Source organism: Phalacrocorax carbo, chromosome 6, assembly GCF_963921805.1.
Source record: "Phalacrocorax carbo chromosome 6, bPhaCar2.1, whole genome shotgun sequence".
NCBI lineage: Eukaryota > Metazoa > Chordata > Aves > Suliformes > Phalacrocoracidae > Phalacrocorax > Phalacrocorax carbo.
In genome coordinates, this window is record NC_087518.1 from 43,577,755 (window position 1) to 43,595,598 (window position 17,844).

Here is a 17,844-nt window from a genome sequence, read left to right on the forward strand (position 1 = left end):
AGGTGAACACGGCTTCTGGCAAGGCTCCTTCAAACACAGAGCTTGGTGGGGAGGCTCTTCCCCCTCCTCTGATTTTCTGTGCGAGGCACAAACACAAAATTAGACTAAGATGTTATTTCTGGTACTTAAGGCTCCTGTTTTGCAGAATCATAAGGTGGAGATGTGAGAACACGTGGTGGGAACCAAACCAACCTATTTATAAAATGCAGGAGACTTGACCAGGTTCTTACGAGAAGTGGGATGAGACACCACCAACCCCAGCTCTCCACCCCTCCTCTCCCCATTGCAGCTGCCCTCCAGACCTGCTCCTGGCAAGGGGCTCCCATATCTTCCCTTCACAGCAGAAATGAGGAAGTTCATTTGACTTTCTAGACCTTATGTTCTTTCTTTTCCTTCCTTGGGAGAAGCAGAAGGGGAAGGCTGGAAGCAGGCTGTGTGCCTGGAATCAGCTGGGAACAGGAGAGAGGAGCAGTGACGAGTTTCTGTTGTGTGCAGGATTACTCCCAAAGCACTTCCAGTTTGCAGGTGTCATCTGACTTCTTTTTTTTCACTCCCTGGCCTAGAATCCTGTTTCCTTTCCCAGGCTGCTGCTATGTCCAAAAGCTTCCTCCCCCTCCTCCCCAGGGCTTGCCTGGGTTAGTTGTACTCTGAGCAAAGATAACATTTCACAGAACTGTTTTGCACAGGGGCTCCTTGGATGTTTTGCCCCCTCCACCGAAACCACCTCCCATGCACGACTGACCTCACCTCCTCTCTTCGTGCTCAGGGCTGTACTCCTGCACCTCGCTTCCAGGGACACCCCTTGCCTAAACATACAAACCTTCTGCTGCAGTGCTTGGCTCTTAAGGAGCTGCCAGAAAAGCCATAAGCAAACCGGGTCACAGACCCAGGCTCTGCACAGGCAGTCTGCATTTAAACGTAGCTTCTCATGACCAAGCACTTGGAAGCAGAGCTTCCCCTGCACACACCACCCCTTGCTCACTCCTCCTGCGCTCAGGAAGGCAGTGGTAGCTAGCGGTGTCTGTCCTGTGACAGATCACATACAGGCTGAAAACATCCTGCAGCCCAGCTCAGGCTTCCTGCACAGCTGAGCCTCTTCCCTTCCCTTCTCTCTCAAACACACACCTGCAGTTTTTGGCCTTCAGTGTCTGAAAATGCTTTTAAGTCCAACTTGAGAAAGAAGGAAAAAATGATTCTTTTGCATCTGTCCATTCACTTCATGCTCACTGGGACACTTCTGCCACTGCAAAGGCCCTTCTCTGTCAAGGTATAACGCAGCTCCCCATCCTCATAGGGGTAACTGCCCAAGGCGATAAATAATGGTTACTTAGCAATGTCAGGCTAGTCAGGCCGCGGATTATAGTTCAGAGAAAGGGAAAACCAAGGTCTGTGGTAAAAACAGCCCTGAAACGGCCCTGAAGGAAACTTGTGACACCTTTTCCTTGCTGAGCTTCACTTTGGAGGGCTGAAAGGCAGCCTGCTCTCATTCCCAACCTCACTTCTGGGTTGAGGTTAGTGCTAAGAGAAAGCAAGCTGTCAATGAGACTAAGAACTGGGCACATAAATAACCTGCAAAGCAGACTGAAGAGGACACTCACTGTTTTTTTCCAAATAACAACAAGCATGGTGATTTAGGAGCGTGTACCTGTCCCATGTCCTCTTAGGTGGAGCTAAGGAGAGTAGGCAGAGATCCTAACTTATTTCAGGAGCAATAAGCAATTACTGAGGTCACTTGACAGCTAATTTGTGATGGCTTTTAGTCTTTCCACTTCACAAGGTCCCTTGCCCAGCTCTCAGATGACTGTCAGCACTCTGAGCAGAGGTAATCAGCTTTGGGTGGCAGCAGAACTCTCAAGTGGGAACAAACTGAAGAGGAGGGGAAGGAAGCGCAACTCTGATTTGTTGTTGTTACAGCAAAACATACACACTTACACGTTCCATATCCTGTAACATGACATTTTAGACAGTGTAATTATATCAACATGCAGGCTCAGTTCAGATGTTGCCCAGAAGTATGGATGCTTGCATCAGCTAGGGACCATTAAATGCGTTGCTTGCAATAAAGACACCAAAGAATTAATTTTAAAAGTCTTTATGTGAATATAAAAGAATTCTTTCCAAAGAAAAATAAACCCAAAAGTTTAAAAATTAGTGCAATTATTCAAGTTCTATGCCACACAGTGTTTACATTTGTTTTAAACAGAAGATGTAGACACCGATACACTGAAGACCTCAACTCTAGCTTGACTAGCGGGGGGAAGGGAAAAAAGGGAAAAAGTTAAGAAAATTACTTTACCAGACATTACCAACTCTTAAACAATTGGTTTCATTTTCTAATTCCTAAAGTATTTATGGCTACCTAAATAAAACATCAGTATTGCTTGTATTACTTATTACCAAGTAAGTGTATATTGTAGAAAATAGAGTACCCATATAGGTATTTTTAACAAACAAAAAAGTCAGTTAGGTGAAAATTTATTTTCAGTGAATGTTTCTTAATCCACTATAATACAGTTGTTGCAAAAGAATCTTCTCAGAACTGCTGCCTGGTCCACCTTCAGTAAAAGAACCTACTAGTCCAAAATCTGTATTATTGCTAAAAAGCTCTCCCCTTCCATAGCGGTTACTCTTATATACAAAAATATTAACAAATGACATGTCAATCAGAACATTTTTTTTCTTTGGATATATGTTACCCATTTTACTGGGAACTGGCTAAATTTACTAATAACGCTGATTAAATTCAGCAATATTCAATAACTTAATCTCATAATTTGAATCTGTTCCTAACTGTGCTGTCTGGGCATGATACAAATTCATCTTGCAGCAGACACAAGTAGCCTCTGTCTTTGTCCTGCCTCAGCAGTGGTGCCCATGACATCAAAGAACACTGTATTGGCATTGTTCTGCTGCTATGTGTTGCATACAACTCAGCTGTAACACAATAAAGCAATATTCGTAGTGGGTTTTGTTTGACATGAATGAAGTTAACATTAAAATTATACTTATTCTAATGATCCTTTCTGCACACCCAGGTGAGCTGAAGTGAATACAACACCATGGCTTATAATCAAACGTTTATTTCTACAGATCGGTTCCTCATTCGCAGTATGTAACCCAAGTTTAACCAGGTATAAATCAGCCACTCTTAAAGAGGTTCTTAATCCCAAAGAAACGCTAACTTAACAGTTTGGAAAAGTCCCAAATAAGTAAAATTTTATCTAATACCTGAACACCCAATTCATTTTTGGCATCCCCAAAAAGACTATTGGGGACAACCTTGCCCTGAAAAAGGCTGATCCCTGTCTGCTGTTCTGTATTTAAATGCTTCCATTGCTAATCAGAAGACGAGCTTCCAATTAAATGATAGGGAGGTTCTTGGTAATTTCTGGTGCCAGGGACTGCAGTTTTGAGAAGTGTACAAAGACATCTGCTCCAAGTTTTTCACTATCCAGCACCTGATATGACTACTGATACAGCTCTACTACTGTGAGAAGTATGATAAATGCACCAAACCTACTAACTAGATGTTCTTTCCATGCTGTAAAGAACAAGGGTTAAGAGATCCATTCAACACCATCAGTGACAGTTTCACATTTCACTACAACACACTGAAGTACCAGGCTTTGGAAACGTAAACATCTTGCTAAGACTTAGTCTCCTGTTCCACTGCTCACCACCATCTCCCACACCACTAGCAGATTAAACAAGCAATTGTATCTTAAAAATACAAACCCCAATAATATCACTGCAGCAATAAAAGACCTCAAAACCCGAGAGGTAGTCCAAAGAAGCAAAAAGTCCTGAAGAACACAACCTGACAGACAAAACCGCCCAACGGCAGTTTGGCTGGCGTAGTCTCTGCTCATACCACATTTAGCATGAGACTGGCTTTTAAACAATGCCTTGTGTAGACAGAAGTGTTGAAAGAGGAAATCTCTGTTGAATGCCTAGATGTATAGCACTGTAAAACTATCACCACAAGTAAGAAACAACGCTGACTAAGTATTAAAATTGAATACTTCCCTTTTCTCTAGCATTGCATGCAATGCCCAATAAATAATTTAAGATGCTGGAGAAGGAAGAAATCAAGGAACAAGCCATACTGAGGGGCATGCAAAATGGAAGACTACTCAAACTTCACAGTAAAGAACTTAAATTCTGCAAAGCTGAACCCTGCTCTCAAATCAAAGATGGCCTTAGTGGTGAAGCAGACACGCTTTCATTCACGCATACGGTTGAGCTTTATATTAGGTCATGGAGCAGTACAGCACCCTCAAATACTTAGTTCAATTGTATTAATTTTATTTGAAGGGCTGCTGAAATTTTATTTAACTATGGGTATAATGAATTTGTTCTACACAGTTTGCAAAGAAGAATGGACATTAACAGGTTTCCTAAAACTACAGTTCACAACAAAAATAAGACATTTGGTAAACAAAGTGACACAAATTCTGTGAAAGATAGCAGCTTCCCACACACAAATTTCAGATATCGGTCCCCAGTTCGTCTTCTTCAATCTAGAAACTGCAAAACTATTACAGTTTATGCATGTTTTTGCATGCCAACAATCTTTGCTGCCAACAACTAGCAAAGCTATCTTTCATTCATCTGCCTAGCACAGTTAGTTCAGAATAACTGAAGCGAAACCACATTTTCAAAAGAGGAAAATTGATTTCTATGCACAGGGTTGTATAAATAGCTGGAAATAAATGGGGTTCCTTCCCACCTAACCCACTTTCTGCAAATAAATGCAGTGTACCAATATGCCAGACTTTTAAAACATAGCCCAGACTTTTGAATTATTATAATAGATTTTTTCTTACACAGGAAAAGACAGCTTATTTGGCTTTCGTGAATTCAACATCTTGAAGACAGGTTTTCCTTAATGTATATATGCACAAACTTAATCTCTTTTAAATAAACTGAGTAATTCTGCTTCCCACTTGAGATGACAAAACAAATCCTGTCTTCTACTATATAACAAGTCAACTGGTAATACACCATGTTTTTTTCTACAAATGCAAGTATTTTCTTTTTTTTTAGAATACAAAGCACAATTTTAAAAGCAAGTATTTTTTAAAACATGGTACCAATCTATTAAATTAAATTTTAAAAGAGCCCAGCAAAAATGCCCAACATTGCCAGTTTCCTGAAGTACATTTTTGCATAACATCTTCCCAATAGAAAAGTCAACTTTCTAGCCCAGACCCATTAAATAAAGTTTTAAATATATAGTGCCAATTTTTATATTTACAATATATTCTGAAGGCAAATATAAATCTTTTAAGTTGTGCTTGTAAATACATACTGCAGTTATTAAACCTACTTCTACCTGCAAAACGATGTGCTACCTTCTAGACACACGACTGATCAATTAAATCACTTCTTGATAGGTTCTGATGTTGAATTCGCAGTTGCCCAACCATTCTAACCTCCTCTTTCATCAAGTAGTTAAAGCAGAAGCTATAAAACATTTAAGGACACTTTAGCATGTAAGTTTTCCTCATGGTCCTTGTGGTTTAGTCAGATGTTGCACCTGGTACTTTAACAGTGAGATTCCTTCTTGTATTGGTGACATGACGTTGCTGAGCTAGGAACGAACGTCCAGGACCATCTCTGCAGGCACCACTGCTGCCAACGAGCCTTGCTTCCATACCTAGCTTCTGAAGAGTTAGGCTCTGCAAATAAGTTAAACAACATTTAAGCTATAGCAAAAACAGAAAAAAAAATTGGCCACCTTTCATACACAAAGTTCATGCTTACTTAATACACACACAGGATTTCTTTTACTGTATTTCTTATATACCCTCTTGTTGCCATAAAAGGTTTGAATCAAGACTGAAGAAAATAAGATTAAGTCACATTTATATGGAATGTGTTAATTTTAGCTTATTGTAAAGTTGTTCCTGTATTAAGCAAGCCATTTGATTTTACTTTCCTTTTTTTGATTTCCCATTCCAGTCTGTCTTTATAAAACTCTATTTAAACATTGCTTCATATGAAGATGAACAACTTTCTCCAGTCCTTTTCACAGCAATCTAACATTGCTAACAACCTTTGCAACACTGCTGCAGGATGAGAAGGTGGCTCTAGCTTTATTTCACAAATACTGTGCTAAAGACACAGAACATCTAAAGCAGGAGTATGGAAACCTTTTGAACCATGGCCTCTCTTTGTTTCAAGCCCAAAAACTTCAGCAATGAATGCTATTGAATATTCAGGGATTTAGCCGGCTAAATCCAGGTGGAAGCTTGTGGCAGCAAATAGTACATTACTGACATGGAAGTCACGGCCTATGCTGAATTTTAAGTCTCCTGTTCCAAAGCACGGAAGACAAGCAGAAAACAAATAACAAAACAGTTTTACAAAATAGTTGATTGTTAAAATATTTTCCTTTTACGCTGCTATCAAAAATGTTGATGCTGGTATTTCCCGAGTTAACCCAATAGGACTGGAAATTCCAGCTAGAACTCACTCAAGTTTGCTTTCTGACTTGAAGTCAGAATTAGCAAGTGGAAGACAACCTCATTTTAAACTGTAACTCTCAGGCTTTGTTCCTGTCTTTAGTATGGCCTCATGTCTAGAAATAGGGAACTAATCTGCCAGTTTGATTTTTTTGCTACAAGTAGCTAAACTGCCAGCTTTCTCTCCTAAGCGCCACTTTATAGTGAATCTCAAAGTGAGGAAAAGGGCAATGTAAGATTTTATTGTCACATTTAGCGAAATGTGCTTTTCTGATTTCCGAGATACCAACAAAGGAACTTTTGACCCACCTTGTTATACCATGCAGTTACAATTAGTTTCTCCTCATAATCACGTAACTTAGCAAGTTTGTATTCGGCCTGTAAGCAGACAACAGAGAAGACAATCTCACATAAAACACAAAAATAATCTGCATAAACTTACTGCAGTCCACTGAGTGAAATAAACACATGCAGGAGAAATGCTTAAACATGCAAAATAACTAGAAGGCTTAGAAATGTAAGGATACTTCCATAAATGACTACAAGAGAAGTTACAGACTGCTTCAAGAAGAGGCTAAACTTTACACAAGTTGCAATTCGACTTAGAAATATACTTTGAGGGTGCATGGGGGGGGAAATGCATGAAAATGTAGGGTGTATCAGAAAGTCTATAAATAATTTAGTAATTCACCTGAAAGGCAAAGACAAGAATGTACCTCTACTGGCTGAATAATCTTATCATGTTATATTACTATTATATAATATACTTACCTAGTGCATACACACAGGCCACAGCATTTAAAAAGTCTGGTCTTTCAGCCTACTAACTTGTGTTGAGGAATTTTGTATTTGTTCAGGTAACTATTCTAACCAGTCCCAACAATACTGCTATAAAACTGAATGCAGCATCTCCCACGTGTTTTTTTGGTTATTGGACTACCATCAACAACCCCTTCAGGATTTCAGCCAAGCAGATTTTACTGAAGTAACAGGTTTTACTCTTCTATATAGTTTCAAGAACTCCAGTACATGAAGCCACTGATATCAGATGTCTAGTAAATCAAACAAGTCACCATTCAAATACCTAATCTCTCATACAAACCAACTTACATTACTACTGAAAAAGGTCAGACTCTGCAGCTCTGTACAAGTTACCCTAATGTGGCAAAACTGTTAGTCTTATGAAGTGTTTCACTTATAGCTCTCCAGAGGGTTTAGAAAGAATCCAAATTAGAGTTTCAGTTGTACACTGAAAAACACTGTTGAACAGTAAACTGCTCTGAGAGACTTATACTACGATACAAGGTTAATTGAGCCAAGCTAAAAATCTCTAGGTTTGATGGTCTGTGCAGTTTCTAACTAAATGCAGCGCTGAAGGGTACTGGATCATCAGGAAACAGTAACTTGAGTGTCTAATATCTGAGACAGCAGAACATATTAGAAGTAATTATATGTAATTTTTACCTCTAGTGCTTCAATTTTTTTGTCTTTCTCCATTATCTGTTTTCTGAGCAACATAATTTCTGCTGAAGCTGGATTTAGCTTGGGGTCTAAGGTTTTTATCACCTGTACAAGGCAAAACAAAAGCATTACAAGTCAGGTTTGATTCTCACCAGCTCTGCATCTCATTTGCTCACAGTAGAAATATGAAAACAGACTGAATACTAGGTAGGCAATTATGATGAAAACTAGGCTGTTGCACTGTACAACAGAAGATATCAAAGGGTACAAAGGAGTCATTAATGCACCTCATGCTTTAGCCTAAACCCCATTCTTTCATACACTTTACTGACTGCAGTTGAGCAACTTGACTAAAAATGCAACATTCAGCTACTAATTTGAATTGGGAGGTGGAGGGGGGGGACTCAATCTGTTTAACAATTTATGAGGGAGCAATGTATATGTTCAGAAATATGCCACTCACATTTCTTGCTTTCTCAAGGTACATTTTATATCTTTCTTCCATTGCTTTCATATCCTCATCTTTTTTTCGCAAAGCTGCTTCCAGCTCTCCAATCTTCTGGGCTATTCACAGAAATTATCAGCAAAGACATACAAAATAAAAATAGACATGGTACTTTCCAGGCTTTCGTATTCTCTTGATTTAACCACCTTTCTAGCTACTACACAATAAACTTTATAGCTACTCCATAATTTCTTAAGTTCTTATTTTTGTTTCAGTTGTACCAGGGTCACCTGACCCTGAATTCCCATTTTGCAGAGTATTGTTCAAGAAAAACCTAAGCCCCCATAAACCTCTCCTTCCCCACCACCACATGTAAAAAAGAAAAACCAAACAACACCCACCCCATTTCAGGTTTAAGGCAGAAAGCCTTATCCAGACAAGTATCCCATAGCCCAGTGACTATGGGAATCATTTCAGAAGAAACTTAACACAGTCTCATTAAAAAATCCCCCAAAACACACAAAACAACTTACGGTTCTGACTAACATCAGGCTGGAGTTCTGCAAGATCAGCCTCTTTCTTCTGTAACTCATCATGAACTTCATTCAACTTTTCCCTACAAATGAAAGGCTGGGCTAAGGATTAAGCTCACAAATAATTCCATGCACAGTTTTAAGAGCTGAAAGCCATAACTTGATGGTGGAAGTGTTTCGACAACTATTTTAAACTCTGGCAATTCTTTTGAGTTTAAATAGAAATATTAGTACGAATTTTTGAAGAACCATAGAAGTTGTGACTTCTAAATTGAGTCTCACTTACCTAAAACTAGAAACAAAAAAGGAAATGAACAAAAAACCCCTTCAGCATCTCCCTTAGCATGAACTACACCTGCTGAAAGGATGGAATTATTTCCAAAGAATGAAATACATTTTGAGTCCAGTGAGAGTGATGGTTTTAGCAGCCTGTTGTAGAATCAGAACAGTTAAAATGCTATTGGTGATGAAGAGACAATTAAGTGAATACTAGTAATATAAGATTATCATGATTGGAGCAGACAAAACTAGATTGCTAATAGTTAACTCACAACACGCACGATTCTCAGATCAGTGGTTTAGAAATACAAGACATCTCTAAAAAGACTTAGGCAGTTTCTGTGATACAACAGTCAAATTATTTAACGTAAATAAGCTATTGTGGATGGCATGTCTCTTACTTACATATGTGCTGCCAATTTCTGCTTCAGGTTGCTAGACTATGAAAGGAAAGAATTAAAATTCGGTTATATTTCAGTATCCCATACCATTCAATGTTAAAGTGCTCTTACAAATCAGCCAAGTATAATTAGCACACCTAAATAAGTCAAAGCAAATAAATCCCAAGAAAACTGCATTTTTTAATGCATTTCTGTAACTGCATTCATATTTTTTGCATCACACCAAGTCCAACATATTTTTTCTTTAAAGCTATCCTTCTCACTATACCACCATTTAATGATAAAACTGGAGATTTTTAAAAGTAAAGTAGAATGTTGAAGAGTTGCAGTTCCTTAAAGAAGGGGGGTGGCGGGGTGGGGAGAACATGTGAAAACACGAAATTTTCAACTGAAATGCAGTTGGTGTGGGGGTCACATGGATTCTCATTCTGTAGAGATGAAGCTCATCTGCTCTGACTACAGTGGAGCCAAGTGCACGTTACCTAAACCGAGGGACCTGTTTTAAGGCAGAAGAGAGTTTTTAGAATACATTGAACAGCTTCAATTGTTTAAGATCTTTGCTTGTAAGGTCTCTTAAAATGTGTGTGTTTGTTCAGTTTGGGGGTGGAGAGGGTCGGTGACTCAAAGAGGCTTCAGAGCTTGCTTACTCTTACTACTGCTTAAACCTCTGCGTTTCAAACTAACTTAAAAAAAACATAAAAGCAAGCACACCAAACCACAATCCTGCCTTCTTAGTAGTTATCTGCACTAGACACACTGAAAAAGAGGAGGCACATCTAAACAAAGGACTTGATGTTACACTGAAGGATTTTAAACAAAACTAGCAAGATGTGTTCAAGGTCAAGAAGCCTGAACTTTCACTTACTCCTTCAGTCTTGGATCCCTGTTCCTGTAAAGCCTTCTGCAGATCTTCAATCTGCTGCTGTAACTCCCCAATACGCTCTTCATTTAGCCTTTTAGGAAGAAAAGGCAGATATTACCCATCTAAATAGATCACAACAGACAGATCTTTGTTTCATGTCTGGATAATTTTTCAGAGGGTCTACCCAGCAGGGCTTAAGCCACAAAGAAACTCATTTCAAATGCTTTTAGTCTGACTTTAACTTCTGCTGAAACAAACACATGGCAGTTTTATTAAACATTTTATAATGAAACACCTAGAATCATTTTAAGTTTTGAGAAAACCTTAACTACCCAAAATTCTCATATCCTAGTAAACTACTTTCAGCATTCATTAACACAGAAATTCAGACCATATCCCAGTGTTGCAAGATTATTATTTTGAAGCTCTAGAAATAGTCTACATCTATTCTTGGTCTACCAAGAATCATTCAGAGTTAAGAAGAGTGTCCTGTAAGCAACACTTTCTTCCAAGTACCCTACACACAGATCTACCACATTTTACACCACCACATTTAAGCTCCTTTCCTTCTTGCTTGCTTCATAACCCTTCGTTTATGATTACAATGGTAAAAGAAAAAGAATAATCGGCTTCCTGCACAGTGCTACATTAGAGATGCAAACCACAAGGCCACTCTGAAGGTCCAGAAATAACTTTTTTTGCTATATTTTAAGATGCTGTTTCACCCATCACCTTTTCTCAGTTTCTAATTCATTCACTGTCCGATGCTTTTGCTCCAGCTGCTCCTGGAGCTCTGTAATACGTTCATTTTCTGATCCTTCCTGTTGTAATAGAAGCATCCTATTTTCATGCTGCAGCCGAATAAACATTTCTCTGAATCAAAAACAACGAAAAAGTCACTGTTAATTACAAAAAAGGTGACTAAGACTAGGAGGTAATATTCCTGTTCGCTCCCCCAACCTTAAAGTGAGTGAAACAAGTTCTTCTTACGGATATATTTGGAATAACAATGCAATTTTTTATTAAAAGATAGCTTACAACTTTCAATCACCACAACAGTTTAAGGGATATGAACTAAGATTTTAATTAAGTCACTCCAACCCCAGATTTTATCGTGCCATGATGTTTCTCTCTACCAGATTTTAGAAGTAGTATCAGATAGCCTTTAGCTGTTCTGTCTGTGCATTATTTATTTCTTTATTCCATCTACTAGTGGCAAGGTAATAATTGTTTCGCTCCTTGAAGACAATGTTTCAAGCCAAACTTTATACACAGCAATCTGATATGCTTCTAAGAACGAATGCAAACTAATAATAGTATGGGGAAATAAATTATTAACAGCTACGTGGGGGTCCAGACAAGCATCATGGAGAGAAAGCAAGAAGTGGGATACAGAGTCCTGCTGCCAAAAAGACTTGAACTTTCACAGAAACAATATTATGCTTCAACCCATGAAAATCCCAAAACAACCTCAACCTTTTTGGCTTACCTATATTCCACTGGCAGAATTTCAGCAGCAAGATTCTCATGGCTTTTAACACGAGATGCACCTGAAATTGCATGGGAAGTTTAACAAATTTAGAGAAATCACTAATATACATTAAAAAGCCTCTGAAGATAAAGCAATACCTGTTTGACTCAGATGATCCTGCTGCATCTGTGAATACCGGAGCTCTTCATTTGTCTCTTTTAATGCATCACACTGTACTATCAGTCTCTAAGAAGATATATTTGAGGTGGAATTAAGTCATACTGCACTACTTTAAGACCAAAGAACATTAATTAGGACTAGTACTGACACACATACATTGTAAGACGTATTTATGGTTTATATGTGTATACACACACAAGGCACTGAACTTCATTTTTATCGTAACACTACTTCTGGGAAGGTTTTCCTCAAGCAGAGCACTTGAGAGAGACTTATTAGGCGTTCAAATAAACTCTTGTTTAAGAGACTTACCTCTTTTTCTTTGATTAAAGCTTCATGCTTTTCTTCAAGTCGCTTCATTTCAAACGCCAGTTTATCAGCTCTTTTTGATTCTTCAGACAGTTTGTTATGAAGCTCCTGGACCTTTTCATAAAAAGACTATATTCAGCACATGAATGTTGCAAGATGCTACCTTTAAAAGCTATGTTAAAACCTTCACCCCTGCCCAGTTCAGCCAAAATAAACAGCTGGTCCTCCAAGGTTAGAGAAGGGGAGATGGAATGGGGACCTTTGTGTTTGGATTTTTTTCTGTAGTTGTTTTGTTTGGTTTTGGTTTCTGCTTTGTCTTTTGGGTTTTTTAAATATTTAACTCCTGCATCTCTTAATTACTACCGAAATAAGTGAAATTGAAATAAAACTACTACAGTTTAAAACAAATTTCCATGAGAAAGTTAAGAATCTTACACACAAGTGATCTCAGCAACAGCTGAACAACCTCTCCCAGGCACACAAATTACCTCAGTTAAAGTGAAGAAGAAAAGCAAAGCACGGACTACCAATCAGTTGAGAGGGCAGCTACAGTTAAGCTTAATGGTTTAATAAACAGGGAAAACCACAAAGTGAATGGCAGAGTATGAAGGAGTTGTCACAAATAAGAAATTCTAAGGGGACAGTGCAGATTAAGCCCACAGGATGTTAAATTAAGTTGTTCAATATTTTTCATTAAAACATAATTAAAATAATTTTATTTAGGTAAGATGACTCTGAGGAAAAAGGAACATCTTCAGTATAGACGCAGCCTTACTTGTCTTTTGTAGCTTTCTAGCTGGGCACGTGCTGCATTGGCTTTCTTCAGCTCATCCTCCAGACTGACTGTATTGTGCATATACATCATGTTGGTCTCCTGCAGAGATTTGACTTGTCTGCGGAAGTCATTCAAATCCTGTAGCTTTTTACGATACACTTCAACAGTTGATTCCAGCTTACTTGCCTTGTCTGCAGTAGTCCTTGAAGTATAAACAGGAATTAGAAGAAAGTGTGTTTCTTCAAAAGATTAGAAAAGTCAAATTCTGCTTTCATGCACATTCAAGCTATTTTCAAAGAGAGATGCAATGTGCTTAACAGCAGAGTTAAATCTTGCTGCTTTATTTTTAAATGCATAATCAATGCAAACTTGCATTATGCAAAGATTGCTTATAAAAATTGAAATCACCACAGGGTTTAAGTGGGAGTAAGACTGACAGTCGTATGCCAGCAGTACAAGCAAGGGTTAGTAAGTCAACTATCTCTAGAGAATTCTGTGGGGTGCAATGTAAAGGCACCACAACATCCTGTGCTAGACAGTCATCTTGAAGTACAGGTACTTGGTAAGGAAAACCACACAGATGTCCTCATTGGGAGGTTATACATAATTAAAACATAACTGCACTATGAAAATGAACATTGGTAGATATGACCAAGAATTACCAGCTGATCATTAACAAAAACCTACATGGTAAGAAAATATTTGGATAATAAACACACAATTTTAATACCTGTGTTTAATATCTGCCATCTCACATCACTAGAAGCTAGTACAAGGAAATTATGGAAGAAAATGTAAGGTTAAGATTTGTTTCAGATGTTATTTAAGAACCACTATAAGTTAAACACATGAAACCACTTTTCATTCCATGTTATAGTCATACTATTTTATGAATAGCAGACCTGCTTTTGCAAAATTATTTACTTTGGGTATTTCCTGGGTGGTCTGGTTTTCAATTTAGTTTACACAAGCTGGAATGTTGCCTTAGATTCTCATCAAGGTTACTGTGTATTTCATCTTCATTTTGTTAATCATGTTACTAACCTAAATCTAGCCTAGAATGCTGACACCAAAAGTTATGTCGAAGTTCTAGCTGCATATATGCTTTTGTACATCAGAAAATGCAGCCTCTTGCTAACACAAATGTCCCCTTAATAAGAGTGCACCCACCACCATAAAAATTTCTTAATTCTTGCAGAACTTCAACCTTCCATCCCACATGAAGAATAATTATTTCTGTAATCATTAATCCTGCTTCCCAGAAAAATTCCACGTTGCTATTCTTATGCAGACAATAGAGGCAATGCCTGAAAGCTTGCACTCCATTTCTGCTTTGTCAAAGGGCCCTTTTCCAACATTTATTTTAGATCTCATTCAGATAAGACCTATCTCTAGACGTAATGCCTCAGAAAAAAAATATTTTAAAATAAAAAGCCTTGGATTAAATCCTTCTAATGTATGTGTGTAGCACTCTCTGTTACATACCTAAGAATATCATTTTCATCTTTCAAGGCTCTCGATTCTTCTGCCAAAGAGGTTAGTTCGTTGTTTCTGTGTTGCAGTTCAATCAATTGTTTTTCTAGATCTTCACAATGGACACGATAATCATCTTTTGCAGCTTCAAGCCTACCAGATCAAAACCAGGAACTCTGTTAAGAACTCATTGTTACTATACATTTCTCATTTAGTGCTAGATCTACCAAAAGTAAATAAGACTAAGCAAACCTATTTATTTAAGTAGCCAGAAAAAATGGTACTGTAAGCATGGAACATTTTATTATCTACCTGTTAAATCATAATGGATTGTGTACTGCAAAATTACCATATCAGTATCAAGGGATCACATGAAAAGTGATTTTTCTCCCCCCTAGGGATCCCAGGGAGAAAGACTAATACGTAAAAGAAATAAGTACAGTAAAGAGATATGCTGGTTTTGGGGGGAAGGGGTAGGGTTTTTTGTTTTGTTTACACACAAATCACTCCCGCACTCATTTTCTGCCTTCCATCCCCTGTTTTGAAGTGTCAAATGGCTACAATATGGCAATTACAAAGTAATATTTTCTATAAAAAGTAATAGTTTTTCTTTTTAGAGGCAAGGACTGTCTTTAAAATATGTTTATACAGAACTAGAAAGCTTTCCTAGCAAAAGAAATCGAGATGGAAAATCCTGAAAGAGTACCAGAAATTCTCAGAATATATTTGACATAACAAGCAAGGGATTTTTAAGAGAAATCATTTAATACCTGAAGTTTTCTTCTTGCAGTTGTTCCAGCTGCAACTGTGCATGAAAATACTTTTTTGCAACCACAGTATTTGGATCATCAAGGGTGTCGTCTAATTGCTCTAGCCTGTCATTCATAATCTCATTTTCTGACATCAAGCTGTTTTTTTCGTCCTGGAGGGCAGCCACCTAGTGCAGACAAAACAGCATCAACATTGTAAGACCTGTCCGACTGGAAAGAACTAAAGCAAGACAGCAGTACATCACCAAATTAGTTTATGAAAAAGGTGAGCGTTTAGAAATTTTAGAATGTAGTTTACATAGCACACTTGAGCATACAGATGCTTTAGTGTATGACAGTTATGAAGCACTAAAATCCCTCTAAAAAAATGACAAATTTTTGTAACTGAAACCACGGTAAAGGCAGACAATATGATATGGAGAGAAACTGGTACTTTCATTAAAAAGGGTACCACGGACGCTGTACAAAAAACTAAGTATTGGTGTAAAAGTACTCTCCATCTTGCTTGTACTTAACAATAAAAAGCAGGATGGCACTGGCTAGCACACTAACACAGTACTGCCGTGCGCTCAGCAGTGAATGGTTGCGCAAGAAGCCGTTTCAGGCGCCATAAGCTAGTAAGCACACACGCAAAAGAAAAAACCTAGGCAGCTTCATATAGAGCATGCGTTTATTGCAACAATCAAACAAGTTTGATATTGAAAGTGTTCACAGCTAAGCAAATGAGAATACAACACTTCATTGAAACAGTAAGTATATTAACAGCCATAAAATGGGGAAGGATTAAGAGGATAGAACCTTTAAAGTTTTTCTAGTGAAAGCTGTTGTGTTAATTTTAACATCCTGTCAAACATAAGAGCATGTAGCATGTGTTAGTTAATTGGCATTTAAACAGGGACAATATGCTTTTTGGGTTATGTTTTCCTGAATCATAAAGAAAACCTACCTTTCTTATACTCTTGGAAAATATCAAGGAAGACTGAGACCTTACAAGTGAATTTATTAAGAATTAGTTTAAATGAGAAGCGTCAGTCAATATTATGGCTTCAAATAAATAAAAATTAAAAAAAAAATCATGGTGACAGTATTAGATTAAACATCAGATATAACCTAGAGTATGCAATATTAGGAAACTGTTTGTGACCATAATTTAAAAGTCTACCAGTCAAACAGATATGAGAAACAAAGCGGCAATTAATCTACTACTTCATTAGGTGCTGGCTTTCTAGGTTCACTGCTTTTTACATAACAGATGCCACTTTACTATACACATGCACACACAAACACCTGTGAGTAGAGTGCATATCTGAGCCTTGCTCAGCATAATACTTCCTGTTCAAGGTTCAGCCACTCCTTCAACATGCACAACATTCACACTTTTAGAATAATGTGTCAGAATGAAAACAACCAAAACCACCCCCAAAAACCAACAAACTTTCACACAACTCAGAGCAAGTTTTTCATCTTTTCTCAGTTCCTTTCTGATAGCTTTCTTTTCTTTTTTTTTTTTCTATTATTTCAACATAACAGAAGTGGTGTCGAAGTCAACACAAATTATGAAGAGATATTTTAAGAACACACCCCAGTATTAAAGACACCTATGGTGTCATTAACTCATCTGTTTATACTCAGCAGTTCCTTTCCCTCAAACACCTTTCACACCTTCACCTGGCCCATGCTATGTTATGAGCAACTGGCTTTGTGTAACCTATTATTAATTAATAGAGAAATCTCAAAAGAGAAGTTTGTGGGAGACAGGACTAACCCTGGGACTTCTCTAGTAAGACATACTAAATCTCCTAATGGAAGCAGAAAGTGCAAGTTGTTATCCCAGCACCTCTGGAACCTTTTGAACACTGAACACGTGTTTTGAAGTTTAACTGCTGTAGTCTGTGTGTTCAGCTGTCAAATCAATCCTCTTGCCCATTTAAAAGAAATAATTTTCTGCTGCAGATTCTGCTCACAAGCATTTTTAGATCTCTTTTTTCACTAGGCATCCTTACTACTGCCTCAAGAAAAAAAGAATGAAATATCAATTCAATTCTAACAACAGTTAACAACAACATGCTAATTAGCTATGAGCTACTTACATACAAGTATTCTACTTTTTCAGCATCATTACCTGTCAGAAATGCAAAACTGGCCTCTGGTTTTGCAAGGTTTTTTTTCAGATGCTAGTACAGCCAGTATAGCACTCTGGCTCCTGTAAGAAGATGCCACCCAAATGTTCTCTTTGTGCAGAATCAAATCTGAGGTGAACTGCCTTACCAGATCAACTTCTTTCAATTCTGAGATTATAGTGCCATAAAAGAGGAATCACATGGATTTTTTTTTTCTTTAAACAGGAACTTCCATTTCAAACAACTTTTTATTGTTATGAAGTCCTGCCTCCTTTTTCTAAAGAGTGACTTGATCAAC

General features: G+C 37.8%; 1 protein-coding gene across 4 annotated transcripts in view; it reads right to left on the reverse strand.

Annotated features, from left to right (window-relative positions):
* Positions 1–2,076: 2,076 nt before the first annotated feature.
* The window catches only part of HOOK1 (hook microtubule tethering protein 1), a 31,241-nt gene continuing 15,473 nt past the window's right edge, over positions 2,077–17,844 (reverse strand). For all 4 annotated transcript variants that reach the window (XM_064454953.1, XM_064454952.1, XM_064454951.1 and 1 more), the window contains exons 9-22: positions 15,427–15,593; positions 14,669–14,809; positions 13,184–13,385; positions 12,412–12,522; positions 12,078–12,165; positions 11,938–11,998; positions 11,181–11,321; positions 10,452–10,539; positions 9,591–9,625; positions 8,907–8,989; positions 8,392–8,492; positions 7,932–8,033; positions 6,777–6,845; positions 2,077–5,681 (exon numbers count right to left, since the gene is read on the reverse strand). In XM_064454953.1, coding sequence (XP_064311023.1) covers positions 5,523–5,681; positions 6,777–6,845; positions 7,932–8,033; positions 8,392–8,492; positions 8,907–8,989; positions 9,591–9,625; positions 10,452–10,539; positions 11,181–11,321; positions 11,938–11,998; positions 12,078–12,165; positions 12,412–12,522; positions 13,184–13,385; positions 14,669–14,809; positions 15,427–15,593 — 1,548 coding nt within the window. In that variant the 3' untranslated portion in view covers positions 2,077–5,522. The remainder of the gene's footprint in view (positions 5,682–6,776; positions 6,846–7,931; positions 8,034–8,391; positions 8,493–8,906; positions 8,990–9,590; positions 9,626–10,451; positions 10,540–11,180; positions 11,322–11,937; positions 11,999–12,077; positions 12,166–12,411; positions 12,523–13,183; positions 13,386–14,668; positions 14,810–15,426; positions 15,594–17,844) is intronic.